Source organism: Cyrtonyx montezumae, unplaced genomic scaffold (assembly GCF_038088225.1).
Source record: "Cyrtonyx montezumae isolate F1298 unplaced genomic scaffold, pur_monq_1.0 scaffold_25, whole genome shotgun sequence".
Classification (NCBI taxonomy): domain Eukaryota; kingdom Metazoa; phylum Chordata; class Aves; order Galliformes; family Odontophoridae; genus Cyrtonyx; species Cyrtonyx montezumae.
This window is the reverse complement of record NW_027071992.1, coordinates 5709420-5727484: the sequence shown is the minus strand read 5'-3', so window position 1 is coordinate 5727484 and position 18065 is coordinate 5709420. Positions and strand designations below refer to the sequence as shown.

Here is an 18065-nt window from a genome sequence, read left to right as displayed (position 1 = left end):
AGCCTGGTAAATTTACTGATTCACCAGGGCATGGGCCTTCTACAGAAAGGCACACTTTTCTCCTTCATTCCCACTAAGTACATTAGCTCAGGTATCTGCATGTGTTGCAGTTCTCTTCTGCAAGAAAAGCTTACTTGTCAGAGCATACAGCTTTGAAAACACTAGGAAAGGTATCTCCCAGTACTGAAATGTTAGCACTGGCTTGCAGATAAGCTCAGCTAGGCACTGACAGATGGGGAGGTAAGCAGTAAATCAAAAAATAAAATGGTAATTAGCTGAAATACAGTAATATTAGTCTTTATTGCATGGAATATTTGAGCTAATGATAACAAACTCATTATTTTTCCTAATAATAATAATTAAAAAATTGAAAAAATAACCCAACCCTTATAAGGTGTTTAATATTTATCATTTTATATTTATGAATGGTGGACTTATAGCACTGGAATAAACTACACAGAAGGCAGAAAAGTGAATGTTCCTAAGTGAGTTAATTACCAAAAGATACAATAGCGATGGGGAAAGAATTTAGAGGCTTGAAGTTTTAAATAATGATTTTCAGAGAACTACTGTTATTTAGATTTAAACAAACAAACAAACAAACAAAAACCCATAAGGATGTAATCGAATCTGGTGTTCCATGTAAAACTGTTTCACTCCAGTCCTGCTTTTATAAATACTCTATGCACAATCTTTTTTGTCTTCTCTTTTTTTGTGTGTGGAATTATTCTAATCTCTCTAAGCCATTACATCTGAGATTTTTTTTTTTGACCTTTTTTGTTTGCAGATCTTGCAGCTGTTTTGTAAAGAGGATGTTAATGAAAATAAAGATAATAAAGATAATAGAGCATAAATATACAATCACATGTTATAGGGTTGCATTTAAAGAAAAACATGACATTTAAATAGAAGAATAGCAGCTTGAAGCCGGGTCAAAAGACGAGTGAAATAAAAAGAATACATGAAAAAATAGGCATCAGGGAGAACAGAAAAAAGGGCTGTCCTTGTTTTAAGAGACTACTTGGAAGAAAAAGTAATTTTAAAGGAAGAAAAAACAAACCTACAATTTTTAGCAAGATTCTGTGTTTTAGCAGAAGCCTTTTCTGACCTTGCTGAGCAAATAAAAGTGAAATTATTTGTGTAATATACCCTGTTTCAAGACGTTTTCAGACTAGTATCACATAATACACAGTTATTCCATCTGTCTTTCTCAGGAGTTAGATTTTTAAAAGGCTGAACACCAGACTGGACTGTCAGAGCATCTCTCAGACATAAATGGATTTATCCTCACTACAGGGCAGAAAATGTGAGATAGGCAGACACAAGAAAGAGCAAGATTGAATAAGAAAGCTCAGGGCTAATTCCAGATGTGAGTCTCAGTGCAATGCTTTATCCATACAACTGCCTCCTAGAGGGAACCTGTGTTGAGTCAAAGCCGTTACTGCTGCTGGATATGAACAGCCTGCCTTGTGCAACTGTGGTAGTAGCAGCTTTAGGACCATGGAACTGTTCTCAGGCTACAGCTCTTAGTTCTGCAGTGAGTTCCAAGATGAGCTCTGTGCTGACTTTCAGTCAAGTTCAAACTTACACTTATATTCAAAAAATTGCAACAGATAAGAATGTCATTCAAGGCCCCGAGTTTATTTTGTCCTGTTGGAAATGTCACTCTCTATCTTGCCCACTTTGTTCCCAATGCAAAGATTGAAAACATTCCAGAATGTTTTAAAACACTACATCTAAAATGAAAACTAAACTGCAAGTTTATGTCTAGTTTCTGTTTTTAAATAAATTAACAATTGATTGCATTACTTACATTTTGAAATCCAGGTGAATAAGCTTTGTTAATGTTCACTAAGTTTATTTCTAATAAGTCGTGAACATTAATTATATTTATACAGTCATTTTCTCAACAAAAGAAAGATGAAAGCTACCACAATGCTGTTAACTTCAGTTTTTAATACCCTTTTTTTATACTCACTGTACAGCTGATTATCTGTAGTCAGATTTTACTTCGGACCTTTTCCATCCAAGAATCATACATATTTTCAGCTAGAATCTGCCACATTGTTTTTGTTTGTTTTCCTTCTTTTCTCAAAGATGTGAACTTCCTGTGCTGCACGTCTGTGCTTCAGGTCTGAATATTGTATGTGGATAGTGATCTCTCCTGCACTTCAATTTGTGAGGCTTTTTCACATATACAAGAAAAGGGCAGACATATCCTTAAAATGAATTATTGTATTAAAAATTTTTAAATGAGTTATTGCACTTGGGACAAAGACATTAAAATAAAGTTGAAAAAAAAATCTTTCTATACACAATGAACTTTCCAAACGCAAAAATGCCTTAAGTTTTAATTAGGTAAGTAAGGATATGAAATGTGACTGCGTCCCATGTAATTTTGTTTGAAAAGCTGCGAAACTAATGAAGGTTCTATCTGTTTTACAGAGATTTCAGCATAACTGCATATGCTGGAGGATCCTTTGTGGCATATTTCAACATCCACTTTAATTTTCAGCAGTTCAGAATGCCACTTTTTCCCTAGTATCTTCTCCCACAGTGGCTTATCACTGTGTTTTATCATTCTGCTAGCTAAACCTCCTAAAAAATATTTTACTTCAGTAAAATTGGAAAGGTGAGACATGGAACTCAAGGGAATATAAATTTGCAAGGAGGATAGAACTGCAGCAGATCAGAGTACTGTGATAGGTTTGTTGGTGCTGCAGATCCAGTTTTTATAAAGCTAAAGAAAGCTTTACATACTTCATTGTGAGAATTAGCTGGAGAGAAAAAACAAAACAAAACAAAACAAAACAAAACACATTTTGGTTTCAAAAATATCATGCAGTGAAGATCTGAGGCTGATAAATAACATGCTAACACATTATTTCCAAGTAGCAGAAGCATATGAGAACAGAGTGGTTTCACCACCTGACTGTTGCTTTCCTCTGTGAAAGGCATACTAGGTATGACAGCTGCTTGCTTTTTCTCTGAAGATGTCTTCAAGTGCAAGAATACAAATTGCTTCAGGACTACAGAATCCATCTCTGCTCCTTTCTTTGTCTCATAGATTTTCAAAATTGAAGGCTGAGTGGGGAATGACAATGTTCAAATAAACTTTCCATTAAAAAAAGAAAAAAAAGAAGAAATACCCACAATAAAGAAAACAAAACACAAGAAGTAAGACAAGTGTTATATTACTGCAGCTGAAATGCTGAAATCCATCACACAGGTCTCTTATTCTTTAGGAAACAGAACAACATGAAAAGCAGATTTGCAGTTTTTCATTTCCCATTTTTGCTGTTTCTATTTGCCAAGATCTAATAAAGAAGGAACAAACCTTCCCCAAATTCTTATTTTACTTCTTTTTAGAAGTGGGAATCAAAAGGTGATACTAATAAATACTACTACTGCTACTACTATTAGTAATAAATGTTGGTTACTTTTCCACTAGTTGCTTCTCCTAATCTGTCAGACCTTTCTGGGTTCCATTAATAGCACTTCATTGACTCAATTAGCCATTCTACATCAAACTGTTTTCCAGTTTTCTCCTTCATTTCTTTGGCACTGAATTCTTCCTTGGGGTTTTTCTTACAGGAATCTTCACACTCTTTCAATTAAAGACTAAGTAGTCAATGGCTCCTACAGTATGTCCACTAGCATATGGCTTAATAAGAGGTAAATTTCTAATCTAATAGTTGTTTCTGAGTTATTTCTGGTTTATTTAGCATATTAAAGACTAAGTAGTCAATGGCTCCTACAGTATGTCCACTAGCATATGGCTTAATAAGAGGTAAATTTCTAATCTAATAGTTGTTTCTGAGTTATTTCTGGTTTATTTAGCATAGTAGTAAGCTATCCAGCGGAAAAATGTACTTACTCAGGTGCACTCCTACTCCTACTTAATATTAAAATAAGGAAACTAAGGAAATGTAAGAGAGACTACCTCATCTTATTTTTTTATCAGAAAATAAATTTGATTTCTTATGGCTTAGAATTAATGTAACTTTTTTTTTTTTTAATTCCTGGTACAAAAAAGTCTGCTCCAACACAGTTTGGAGCTGAATATTCTCAACTGTAAGTAAAGACTATGATTTAAAACAAAAACAAATGAACAAACAAAAAACACATTTTTTAAATTCTGTTACAAAGAATTTCAAACTTGCATGAGAAATATGGTTTCTATTTGATTAGAAAATGTGAAAAAACTTATGCCCTGGAGATTTTAATATTTAAAGAGCTGTCCAGTAAGATCTTCCGTTTTCCTCATTGCTTCCTGTCATTTCTCTTCATGTCCTAGCAACAAGTTGCAAATCTTTCCAAGTAGGTTTAGCTAGGAAATATGATATTTGGGATTCTTAGGCTGCTGAGTGGTGCCTTTTTTTTGCAAATAGTGATACCAAAATCATATTTGTGAGGCGATTTTTAAAGTCTTGCCTAGTATTGCACCTGGGAAGTTATTGCCTTCATAAGGTTTCCAGATGGCCTAAGACAGTTGCCTTTCTTCCCCAACTGCACTGAAAGCCTGTTCCAAAGGGATTTAATATAATAAGCCATTCAAAGCTAGCTAATTGGAAGTATGAAACATAGGGGAATGTCTGAATTGACTGACTAAGGTCTATCATAAAATGGATTGAGTTGGAAGAGACCTCCAGGATCATCAAGTTCCAGTCATCCTGCTGCAGGCAGGGTTGCCAGCTGCTAGATCAAGTACTAGATCAGGCTGCCCAGGGCTCCATCAGGCTGGCCTTGAGCACCTCCAGGGACAGAGCATCCACAACCTCTTCTCGGAGACTGTTCCAGCACCTCACCATGCTGTCAGTGAAAAACCTCCCTCTAACATCTAATCTAAATCTTTCCTCTTTCAGGTTAAATACATTCTCCCTTGTTCTATCACAACCAGGGGATCAGCCTCAGCCAGCGTGGGTTCATGAAAGGCAGGTGATGCTTGATCAACCTAATCAGTTTCTGTGATCGAGTGTTAACTTCCATTCAGCCCTGAGTCTCAGCACAGATGGTCTTTTGAGATGAGTCACCTAACAAAGGAAAAGAATAGGCTACTCTTATTTTATTTATTTATTTATTTTTGCACATAGGCATTATGTCAACTGGCTTGTAATCAAAAGTCTGAGGTTTAGGTATAAATTATTCTTGAATTTTTTTCATCACAGTTCTTGATGAAGTGCAGTAGGCTCAAGTAGATTTTCCTACCATCAAACTTAGAATTATTCCCTCCAGCTGAAGATGACTCATTTTGCAGAATGTAATGCAAAATGCATGAGGCCATGAGGGAATGAGTGAAAATGAGGTGAGCCTGTACTCTGGTAATGAACCTGCTCCTGGAAGACATGTTATGCAAGGCCAGGTCCTATATTGTGAGCCCTGCTCCTAGGGTAATTTATTCAGTCACTGTTTTCTCAGTATTGGAAAAGACTGCAGAGCTTCATAGTCCACAACAGAAGAACTGTTATTCTTGCTTCTATCTGGGGTTCTCTGACCCTGGCTGCTGGGTGCTCCAATTCACAGCATTCATCATGCTCTGTACTCAGGAGCAGCCTGTATTAAAAGCAGAGCTTACACTCTTCAATGGGTAGTCTCAGTGTAGCCCCTGATTTCTAAATGGATGCTCAAGAAAGTGAATATGCTTTAATGGACCAGTTTCTCGGTAACCTTTTAATGGAAGAGATCTACTTTCAAATCTATCTTTTCATTTGGACAGAAGACAGTGTATCACTGGTCACTGATGTCAGAAGATGGACAAATTGTGAAGTGAAGATGCACTCAGACTACACCCGACAGCCATAACTGAGCTCATATCTACGCAGTTTTATTTTCTATATTTATCAGCTGTTGGGCTGCATTTGCAATAGGAATGAGAAAAATGACATAGAGCCCTGTTCTCTGTCATTCTTTTCACCTCAGTTCTACAAAACAATCTATCTTTCACTCCTGCCGTTGTTTTGCTGTTATTATCAATACGGTAAAAGCAGTCTGGGATCACACACGTTTCTCAACTAACAGTGACCGTAAGTTACACAGCTGGGCTGAAAAGAGGAAGCATGCAAAGCTTGTCATGCTGTCTATTTTTCCAGTAAAACAGATGGTTTTGGTGAAATGACACATTAACACTCACTGATGCAGCAAAATATGAGACCAAATTAAAGATAAGAAGTGAAAAGTGTTGCACTGCACATAAAATTCTCAATGCAGTGATTGATCACATATTCAAACTCCATAATGTGTAAGTCTATTTCAGAATCAAGGATATGCTACAATGAAATCATAAGAAACAGTAACCTGAAGTGCTGGGCAAAGTTTACAAGCTGGGGGATGGTATATATTTTCAAAATACATGTTAATTAGCACTTTTTAATAACATAACAAAAATCACTATTTTGCAATTAGTATGATTAGGGGAAGATATTGTTTAAACATATTGTAGGTGATGCAAAAACTCCTGTATGTTTCTCATACAGTATACAAAATCTAAATTTCTCCAATATTTTTCATAGTGTATTGCAGTAGTCAAATATAATGACTGTTCTATGTTGCAGCCTGATTTTACTCGCTTCCTTGAATGTGAGATGATACATAAACAACTTTCTTTGTCCAAAACCACATCAATCCTTTTCCTGCTGTTCTGCCTCAAGACAGTTAATCACTGTTTTACAAATCCACTGAATGAACCAGCACTATTTTCTCAGTTAGAAAATTTCTTTAATGTTAATTAAATATCTGCAGATGAAAATAGAGAAAGTACTCAGCAAGTCTTCAGAGAAAAACCCTGGCAATAACCCTACCAAAGAAAGGGCTAAACTGAGGACATTACTAACTTTAAAGGGAAAGAGAGCATAATAGTTATCCTTTCAAATAACCCACATTAAGCTAGCATATGCTGCACAAATTGTGACACAAAGGACTAGTTGGTTTGTTGTTGCTGTTTTTTAAATATAAAATAGGTAAATATGGTTTAAATTTATTCATAAAAAATGTCTACAAACTATGTGCAGTGGAAGAAGGTGCTAGTTCACTCCCTAGGGTGAAAAAGTGATTATGTGAGCCTGGGTGGAGGGTGGGCTTCCATTTCTCCTATCCCTCTGCATTCACTGTTTACTCTATGCAGGAAACATGAATGAGTTTCAGTCTGAATGTGGTTTGTGCCCCATATCTCACAAACCAGTAAGATTTTGTCATTATTCTGGATAAGAAAGCTGTAATTGAGATAACTCTCCTTTTAGCTATCATGACTTAGATAAAGTCTTTAATGATTAACTGAAAAGACTAGCTAATGTAAATATTGTTGTTTTCCAAATCTGTTTTATTTATGCAAAATATTATTGATGGTTAAAAAAAAAATCTAGTGATGGAGGTTTGCTTCAGCTTCACTGAAACCGATTATTGTCAATCCTTTGTTAGAATACTTGTTGGAAAATTGTGAGTTTATTTTGCAAATTGAGTAGTTGAAACTAGATGAAGCAGAGATCAACTGCATTGCTAGTTATTGAACTACATGGACTAGACAGAGAGATTTCACTGGAAACTAAAGTTGTATTCACTTTGGATTGCTCAATGTAAATTTTTTTATCTGTTACCTGAAAGACAGAAGAAAAAATATTATAGTTCATAATGCATCACCCTAAATTTTTAATAGTATCACAACTTCTCCTTAAACCAACGAGTACATATATTGTAAGAGTTTAATCACATATATGTGAATTGAAGTCTGGTGTAAAATGCTAACAAGCGGAGTAAATCTTTTCAAGGAGGCCCTGTACAGCATGCAGGCCAGTCATCAGGATTTTAATCCTCCTTCCAGTTTCAGCCATCTGCTTCTGCTGTCCTTTCAGTATGTAAAGCCCTGAGATCAGTGCCTTATGTAACTCTAAAAAGTGAACAAGGATGCAGACCACAAATAAAATTCAATATTATGTAACATCAAGTTAATGAAAAATGCACGTAACCTTTTAAAACTTCACTCCATGCGAATAACTACTGATCATTTCCCAATTGTGTTCTTACTGTATATATTAATACCGATTTTATATTGAGCATTCCACACACTGGATTTTAAACAAATGCTATTTTTTTTAAGATAAAGGTTTTTTTTACAAATAAATAAATAAATAAAACGCGCACCAGCCTCTTTCTTGACAGTTTTCTCTGCAGTTTTATATTGCCTAGTGAACTTCAAAACTTGCATTGTGGGTCAATCATCTCAAAGCCTTCAGAAACACCAGAAGTCAAACAAAGCAATAGCTTAAGAGAACTTCCCTTAACACATTGCTCTGTGCTGCATAGAAGTCTAGATAACACTACTAATAATTTTTTTGAAGGAAATTACTTCTTTAAAGAAGATGGCTAAGTTCCCAAAGGACGCTATAGACATAAAAGAACACTATGTAGGATTGCATAGATGGTGGGGAAATGAATAGCTATGCAGGAAACGAGGATAAATCAGCTCTTAATTCCACAATACTTTTGGTGTCAAGTGGTTCACTGTACTATAAAGTAGTAGATTATTAGCCAGTTAATATGAGAAAAAAAAAAAGTCAACATGAGAAAAAGAAAAATCCTTGGAATTAATTGTCCATCTTCATACAGTTCAAAGAAGAGAAAATTTCTTTTTTTTTTTGAAGATATTTCCCTAGGAAGCAAATTGAGTTGAAATGGTGTGTGTGTGTCACTGACTTAAGTGTCTCTAAAGCAGTTCAAGTTACTGAATTCAGCTGCTGTGAATACACTCATATTCTAAGCCTACATTTAAGCATCTGCTAATTTCTCAAATAGTAGACAGAACTGCTGAAAGTTGTGAAAATGCTACAAAAGACATTCACATTTGAAAATGTAAATGTTTGTGGTATTTGCCAGAAAGTAAAATAATCTTCAGAAGTTAAACTCTTTCTAAATACGCAGAGGTATGCATATAAGCAAAACTGTGAAGAACAATATTTTTACATGTCATTCTACCTACTACAGAGAGTAGTACCATTTTACCAAAACCATGCCCCTTAAAAAACAGGGAGTGAGGTTCCTGCAGTGATTCAGGAAGGCACTTTTTTTTTTCAATTAACTTCAGTGAGAATTTCTGCCCATTTTACCTCACCTCTGGCAAAAATTTGGCAGTGCAATAGAATGTTTCTCTATAATGGGATAATAAAATATTCAGTAACAAATCAAATGAGAGTGCGAAGTTCTCATTATAACATTACATTATAACTATAATCCTGCTGACTAGATCTAGAGAAGTGATGTATAGACTGCAGTTATGACCTAAGTAGGGCATGTTCTGGATATCTGTCCAAACCTGGGTTTGAAATATAAATTCTTCCGCATTTTGAAATGTGACAATGATATTGCATTATGAGATTTTTTTTGATAATCTGAACTGTTTGTTTTTCTTTAAACCTCTATTCTCATAGGCATTAGAACCCATTCAATTCTATTCCTCTGTTCTCAAACCCTGGGAATAACCCTGGTATTGCATGAATTGACCTCTGTAAGGCATGCATCTTTTGCTTTTTTTCTGTCCACTCATGTGTTCTCTTATTTGCTTTATCCCTGGCTGAATCACAGACTCAGGCAAGAATAAAAAGCATTTAGATTACTCAGGACATCTCAGTGTAGTGAGGTACTGTACAGAACAGTTGGGTCAGCAGGATATTTAACACTTTGTTGTCTAGACTTTTGAAGGGATTAAGGCATCTCATGAACAGGAATGTTTCTTTCATGTCATAGAATAAATTACTCTATTTTAATTTCATCTTATACTCAATAAAGTCTTACAGTTGTAGAACTGGGATGAATGAGAGATACAGTTATGTATAGATATATGCACCAAAATAATCATTTTCAATGTCATACAATGACAGTATCCTGATTTTCATCTGTAACCTTTATTTTTTTCTTGTTAGGTCCACCTACTTGTATTTAGAAGGATTTCACAGAATCACAGAACTGTAGGGGTTGGAAGGGACCTCTAGAGATCACCGAATCCAACCCCCTGCCAAAGCAGCTCCCTAGCCCAGGTTGCACAGGTAGGCGTCCAGGCGGGTCTGGAACGTCTCCAGAGAAGGAGACTCCACCACCTCTCTGTGCAGCTGTGCCACTGCTCCGTCAGAAGTTCCCATGTGCATTTGTGTGGAACTTCATATGCTTCAGTTTGTGGCCATTTCCCCTTACTAGGATAACCATAGATCACCATACACCACTGAGAAGAATCCAGCCTCGTCCCTTTGCCTCCCACTCCTTATAGATATGGATCACACCCCCTCTGAGTCTTCTTTGTTCAAAGCTGAACAGCCGCAGGTCTCTCAGCCTTTCCTCATAATGGAGCTGTTCCACGCCCTTTCTCATCTTTGTAGCCCTCCACTGGACTCTTTACAGGAGATCCCTGTCTTTTTTGTACTGGGGAGCCCAGAACTGGACACAGTACTTCAGATGTGGCCTCACCACGGCAGAGTAGAGGGGGAGGATCACCTCCCTCGACTTTCTGGCCATGCTCTATTTAATGCGCCCCAGGATCCCATTGTCCTTCTTGGCCACCAGGGCACACTGCTGGCTCATGTCCAACCTGTCATCCACCAGGACACCCAGGTCCCTCTCCTCAGAGCTCCTCTCCGGCAGCTCATCTCCCATTCTGTATTGGTGCATGCAGTTATTCCTCCCTAAGTGTAGACTCTACACTTGCTCTTGTCAAACTTCATCTGGTTTCTTTCTGCCCAACTCTCCAGCCTGTCCAGGTCTTGCTGAATGGCAGCACAGCCTTCCAGCATGTCAGCCATTCCTCCCAGCTTTGCATCATCAGCAAACATGCTGAGGGTGGACTCTGTCCTCTCATCAACATCACTGATGAAGATGTTGAACAGGACTGGACCCAGCACCGACCGCTGAGGAATACCACAAAGTACAGGTCTCCAACTGGACTCTGTGCCACTGATCACAACCCTCTGAGCTTTGCCAGTCAGCCAGTTCTCAACCCACCTCACTGTCCACTCATCTATTCCACACTTTCTCAACTTTGTTATAAGGATGCTGTGGGAGACAGTGTCTAATGTCTTGCTGAAATCAAGGTAGACTACATCCACTGCTCTCCCCCCATCCACCCAGCCAGTAATGACATCATAGGCCACCAGGTTGGTTGAGCGTGACCTCCCCCTGGTGAACCCATGCTAACTACACCTGATACCTCTCTTCTCTTCCAACTGCCTGGAAACAGCATCCAGAACAAACTGTTCCATCATCTTTCCAGGGATGGAGGTGGGGCCCATGGATTTATGTACAGTGATGTTGCACAGATGCTCTTGGACCAACCCCTCCCTCACCAAAGGGAAGCCTTCCACTCCCCAGACCCTCTCACTTACCCCCACAGTCCAGGCGTCCTGAGGGGAAGTTCCCACAGTGAAGACAGAAGCAAAGAAGGCATTCAGCATCACCACCTTATCTGCATCCCCCATTACCAGAACACCCCCCTTCATTTTGTAGGGAACTCACATTTTCCCTAATCATTGCTTTACTGTTGACATACTTAAAAAGCCCTTATTATCCTTTATCTTTTTTGCCAGTCCAATTCTAGGTTGACTTTGGCCTTCCTTGTTGCATCCCTGCAGGTTCTATATTCCTATATTCTTCCCACCGTTCCTATATTCTTCCTAAGTGGTCAGCCTGTTTAAATGCAGATGCTTAACTTGCCCAAGTGATATTTAAATGCATGATACTTCAAAACAGCAGACTAATTACTGTTTAATTAATTAAAGCTGTACAATTATTAAATAATGACTTACTATATATCCAGTGTACTAATATAAAAACTATGCCAAAGACTGTCAGATTATGCTTCAAAACCATACATTTCATTGAGAAACCCGCAGCTGATGTGTACCAACCACAAACTGTGTTGGACAAAGACTACGAGAAACATGCAATCTCAATTTAATAAAAATAGTACTGTTTCTGCTGGATTTAAGATCAGATCAATGCTTCTAAATGCTATAACTCAAGTCCAATAAGAAGTGATGAAAATGGGCAGTAATATGTTAATTCAGATAGATTTATAACATCATAATCTTTTCAAATACTTTGTTTCTCTATCACTTTGTTTATATATATATATATATATATATATATAGGGGAAAAAAATAATAAAAAATAAATAAAACCTGAAGAATTTTTCCTGAAGCTGAGCCATATGCTTTCTATGCTTTTATAAAAAAAAACCACAGAAGTATTTGATATCTTGCTGCTGGGTAAATCCATATATTTCATTCTACCTGATGAAATGTCTTTGGGTTAGATTTGAACCAAAATTTTAAAGTGTAAAAATTTCTTAGAAGTGATATGTTATAATTATGTTTTATTTTATGATTACCTTAAATGACTTATTTGTCATGTGATGTTACTTAAAGACCTTTTGGTTCTGTTTTGTAATATAAGAGGCCAATTACATAAGAGACACTTAAATCTGATTTGAAACGATTACTGTTAATTAGATAGTAGGTCTACATAGTATATGATTCCTAGAAGAGTTCATGTCCAGGCAGGATGGGGGCTTTGCACAGCCTGGTGGAAGGTGTCCCTGTCCATGGCAGGGGGGTTGGATCTAGTTGGTTTTTAAGGTTGTTTTCAACCCAAGCCATTCTGTGATTCTATGTATATCACGTCACTCCAAAAATAATACCCTCCTAATAATACCTTCCTTTTTCATGGAAATTACAACAGATACAAAGAGAACAATAACACTATTTGATACAGCAAATACTCTGATACAGAAAATGATCCTTCAGCACGGCCACCACCATTAGCTATGCATTTTTGCCAGTGAAGAACAAGAGCCTGCATGTCACGCTTGTAAAAATCTACACCAGCAGAGATGACCTATTGTCACTGTTGCCATTGCTGAAACGCAACACCCACTGCTTCACTGTGCTCACATCCACTGTTCAGTCTCCAAAAACATTCAGCAAGTGTTGATGAATGTCAATAGGTGCCACTTTTTCAGATGGACAAATTCAGTGACACACCTTTGCTTCCTGACTTCCATGTCAGATGTCATTCTCTCAGGCTGCCTCTCTGCTACAATCTGCCAGATGGCAACAAAAAGTAACAGGATGGGAAGGTTCAAGGTCTACTGCCACACCACCAGTATTTGCCAACATAATGAAAAAGCAGCCATTACTTTTGGAGTAGCCCTCTAATATATATATATATTAAAATTACATATAAGTGTGATGTTATTTTGAGTCTCAGGTTATTCTTCTGAACAAATCTTTCTCCTTTTGCATGTATTTTTTGCATATAAAAACATCTGCAATACTGGGTTTCCTATCTATTTTAAATGTGATGCACATTAAGACCCTATATGGTTTCTTCTTAGCTCTTATTATTCTAATTTAGAAATGCAGATATTTAAACTGTAGTAATCAAAAGGTATTTAGTAGTTGCTCATTTCTTCATCTGTCAGAAATGAAAAGTTCCAAGATCACTCCTTGTGTCATAGCTAGTAGTATTTTGTGTTTTTTTATTTTTTTTAATGTTATTTTGAACACAGTTCACTTATTGTGTTAAGAGAATTGTTACAAACTTCAAATGAAACATCATTCGTATGTGGAAAATGTGGAAAATGTGACTCACAGTAAGAGGAACCCCTCTTCTGGTTGAAGAACAAAACACTAAGCAAGGAATCACTGTACAGCAGAAATAGTAATCCAAAACACCGATGCTTTTAGGTACCAATTCTCCTCCCTTCACAGGAGACAAATAAAATAAGTAAAATGGCATGTCTGCTTATTCACACTGACTATAAATTGATTCTAAAGAGAATAACCAAACAGACACCTACCTCCTCGATGTCTAAAATAGATAGGAAAAGTACCACCTGAGAAGCCTATTGGTACACAAAAGCTTCTACCTCCCACCTCCTAATTTATCTGTAAAAGTGACACTCAGTAAGCCATAGCATATTTGGCTCATACTGAATAACAAGTATGCTACTGATATTTAATGGCTTTTGCAGTAGTTTCCAAAATAACTTCATATGGATACATTGAATAGAACAAGTCATAATTTTATCACTGACTTCCACATATTTACACTGAAATATGCCTGCAGATTTTAAGGCCACCATCGTTGCTATTGCTTCTAACAGTTTGGACATATTCCTTTGCTGCTGCAGTACTCAACTCTAGTTTCCTACTTTTTACTAATTTTCTCCCACATTTCTATGTCCCATTCTTATGTATTCTTAAAATAGCAAAGAATACTTTTTGATCACTATGGGAGAATGTTTCTCTTCCTATTCCAGTTACTTTGCTTTACCAAATACATTTTTTATCTTTCCTTCTCATTTTACCCTTATCATCTGCAATGTTCCCCCCTGGCAATACATTTGCTTTTCCTGGAAGATCACACTTGCTTAGCAACTTAAACCTTCCACCTTATTTATATACTTCTGTTTCAGAATTGACATTGTTTAGTAAAACTGCATCTTGTAGTTGCTCAGTTAGTAACACTCATGGTTGTTTCTCACAGAGATTGCTAGCTGTGCCGTATGGGTGATGTGGTGGTTACCTGTCTAGTCTATTACTCTGGATACCTGGTGACATGAACTCTGAGAACAGTATGACCAGGAGAATATTTTCAGGAGGAAAGATTCTGCATAATCTATATTACAAATATTCTTGAATAAATAAAAAAAAAAAAAAAAAAAAAAGAGTAACAGCATCCAAAAGGGTTTTTAATGCTTTGAAGAAGTGTTTGTAATACATCTTTCTCCTTGGCACAGTGCCTACGTGCGCTCTGCTTTACTAGAATTTTAGATGCTTCAAGAAAGCATCTATGCATACTTCTGCGCCGAGACCATGAAATTTGTTGCTATGGAAGTATCTAAAACAGTCTATGATTAAGAATGGGAAAACTCATTCAGGCAAAAAAGGATCCAGCCTGAATCTCCATCCAATAGTCCAAGTGAATGGTAGCTGTTTCTAAGCTTTATAGTAGCTTAATATATTTTCTTTATCACTGATACCTTTCAGCAACATGTATCCAGTGTACATAGGCCCCAGCTCAGCTGGTTCAATGCATAATCTGGGCACAACAGTTCAAGCAGCATCTCTGATGGCTCAGATTAAACTCAAATTACTTTAATTTATCCTTCCTATTCTTTGCCTTCTACTTGCTTCCCTTAAATTTCTTGGCACAGAATCATTTTCTAGATTAGCTGCACCACTGATTGCACTACCTTCCTTCCAAACATTAAAACCTCAGATGATGTATTGCTTCTGACAAGTACAGTGCACACGGGGGACTAACTGAATGGAAACCTTCAGATCAGGGGGGAATTTAAAAAGAGCAACAATAACTTCCAGCAAAGTGTGTCTTGGGTCCTGCTGTCTGAGCAGCTTCTGTTGCTGGGGAAGAGAAGCTAGCCTTAGGCAAAAAACTGTTGGAGAACATGTAAGGTAGGCTCACTGATGTTCACATGCACGCGTGTATTCTGCTTTGGATATCACATTTTTTTTCTGGTGGCAAGGACTTTATTGCGTTGTAGGCTTTCTAATCCTAGTGACTTGGAACCAAAGAGAGAACCTTATTTTTCAAAATCTCTGCCTCCAGATAAGATAACAGACTTTTGGACGATGGTGTTAATTGACAAATTCTGCAATTAAAAATTGGAGTAGCACCTATGAATAACTTAGATGTCTCCTTGATATTAATTTGTAACCAATGCCCAGTATGATCTCTTAACTAATACATTAACAAAAGGATTATGATTACAATGTTTACAGGCAAGAGAAACACTTAATGACTGATTTATTTATCTGTCTCCTCTATTTATTTCATTATCACAAATCTAGGTATGATTGCAAAATGCTATTAAGCAAGGATGATTTTTTGCGTATAGAGTGGATTTAAAAATTTAACCCTCTGTTCCCTGGTAAGCCCTCTGCACAAATCCTCAGATTACATGATGAATTGGAGAATACAATAGTACAGAACTACGAAGTCCATGTCTTTTAGAAGAATATGTGGATATATGTGTGAGGATAGATGAAAAACCTGACGATGTTACCACATTCCAGGGGCAAAGGAAACAGATTAACACGTTCAGACGTGATAAAGCCAAAACCACAGTTGTTCTGAAGAAAGCTGAAGTATAGATTCTTCCATGATCTACAATCCTATTATCATACAATTAAAAAGACAAAGAGGATCAGCAAAAATCAAACCAAGTTCTACATGTAAACAGAAAATTTTTCACTGAAAGTTCTATAAAAAGTAAATTTTTAGTTTAAATGATAAATTGCTTGTGTAGTAAGGTCCTGTTTACCTTTGCTAAGAGGCAAAACAAATCCTTTAACTTTACCAACAAGCCATAGAGATATAACTATCTGGAAAATAACATGCAGTAACACATGTATTGACAAAATATAAAAAAATTTGAGGTCAAAAAGTGTGTTCCCATAAAAATATCTGAGAACAAGTTGCTGTAATAGTGACTAAGTGATGCAGGATAATGCCTTCAAAAGTGTTCAAGTTAATATTTCTCTGGAAATTCAATCTATTTTATAAAGAATTTTTATTTAATGCACCTTTAAATGTTAAACATTTACAGTTCTAAGTCAGAAAAGTTGGCCTTCAAAACTTCTTCATAATGCTTAAGAATATATAACATCAAGACTCTGAGTCAGAATAGCTATAGAACTCAAGTTCCCAAATGAAAGATAAGTGCATTCCTTATACCAGTTCATTCTACTGCAAGAAATTGTTAATGAAGATAACGACACAGTCACACACTGTAAATATGAGAAAACAGAGGGCAAGGACCATCATGTTAAAAAAATCATGAATTGGGAAATAAATTGGAAACAGAATAATAAGACAGAAATCAGAAATCAGTAAGATAAGAGCCACCAATTTCAGCCACAATATGACTCAGGTTTTCCTTAATAAAACAAGATATGAAATAATATGAAGTTATTATTATAAAATTCAGTTTTCAGTGAAGCATCTTCTAAAAATAAGTACTAAATTTCACAGAAATTTCACAGAAAAATTTGAGCTAATTTCTTTACCTGTTATAGTTGCTTTGTTAATAGATGGTTGGTTACACATTGGTGACCGTCTGTTTGAAAAAGAAAAAAAGAGAGAAAAAGGAGTTATCAAGCTGCTAAACTGAACAATAGAATAGATTAACACATTTCTTTGGGAAGTTATTTGTGACTGGAACACACTGGCATGTATAACAGTTCATTTAGCTATTTCTTTCTAACACAGAAAGGAATTCACAATGGTTGCTGAAATCTTTCTGCAGATTGAGATCTTCAGCGGGGAGATTTACAAGTTTGTTTTCAAGTCTGCTTAATCCTACCTAGAATATGTACCTTGCTTAAAAGTTTGGTCTATAGCTATAGCTGCTATTCTTATATGGCTTTCACTACCTACATTCTCTGACTTGAAATAAATTGTTATAGCAAAAATTAGTTTAACATTTTTTGTATCCACTTCACAATAATCTTTAGGGTAAGCAGCTCAGAGGAATCCTTTGTTCACTGATGAAAGTTAAAATTTGCTGGATTAACATAGCTGTTTAGGGATGACTGCAGACAGGGTCTGAAAAGGGGCATATACTAGCTGAGGGGGCTGGAAACATCTTTCTATAGCATTGCATATGCAATGGTGGATATTCATCATTATGAGCTTAAGTCTTCTGTGAGAAACTGTAACGGGACAGAGGTTCCATGAATGCCACCTGATTCTAATTCAGAGTGACAGAAATTGATTCACTACATAATTTGTCAGTTTAACTAACATTAATGTTAACTACGACGCTGTACCAGAACTGGAGAAAGGTCATATTTATAACGTGTCATTTATAATCACAAATTATTGTGGATATAAGATATCTTTATCTTGGATGACTTCTAGATCCAGATCATACAAGCAGCTTACAGTGAGTGTAGCTATTTGCTGACCTCAGTTCATTTGCACAACTCAGACTCATTTCCTGAATTATTATCTCTGAATGACCTTCGGTGTATAACTAACTTACTGAAAATCACAGATATTGGATAAAT

At 36.5% G+C, this 18065-nt stretch overlaps 1 protein-coding gene across 6 annotated transcripts in view; it reads right to left on the bottom strand.

Annotated features, from left to right (window-relative positions):
- Positions 1 to 18065, bottom strand: part of PDE4D (phosphodiesterase 4D) — a 563993-nt gene that overhangs the window by 74040 nt on the left and 471888 nt on the right. For 5 of the 6 annotated variants that reach the window (XM_065739842.1, XM_065739848.1, XM_065739845.1 and 2 more), the window contains one exon: positions 17064 to 17113. In XM_065739842.1, the coding sequence (XP_065595914.1) occupies positions 17064 to 17113 (50 nt within the window). Of the gene's footprint in view, positions 1 to 13025; positions 13073 to 17063; positions 17114 to 18065 lie in introns of those variants that run through there. The other variant, XM_065739847.1, reaches the window with a different exon arrangement.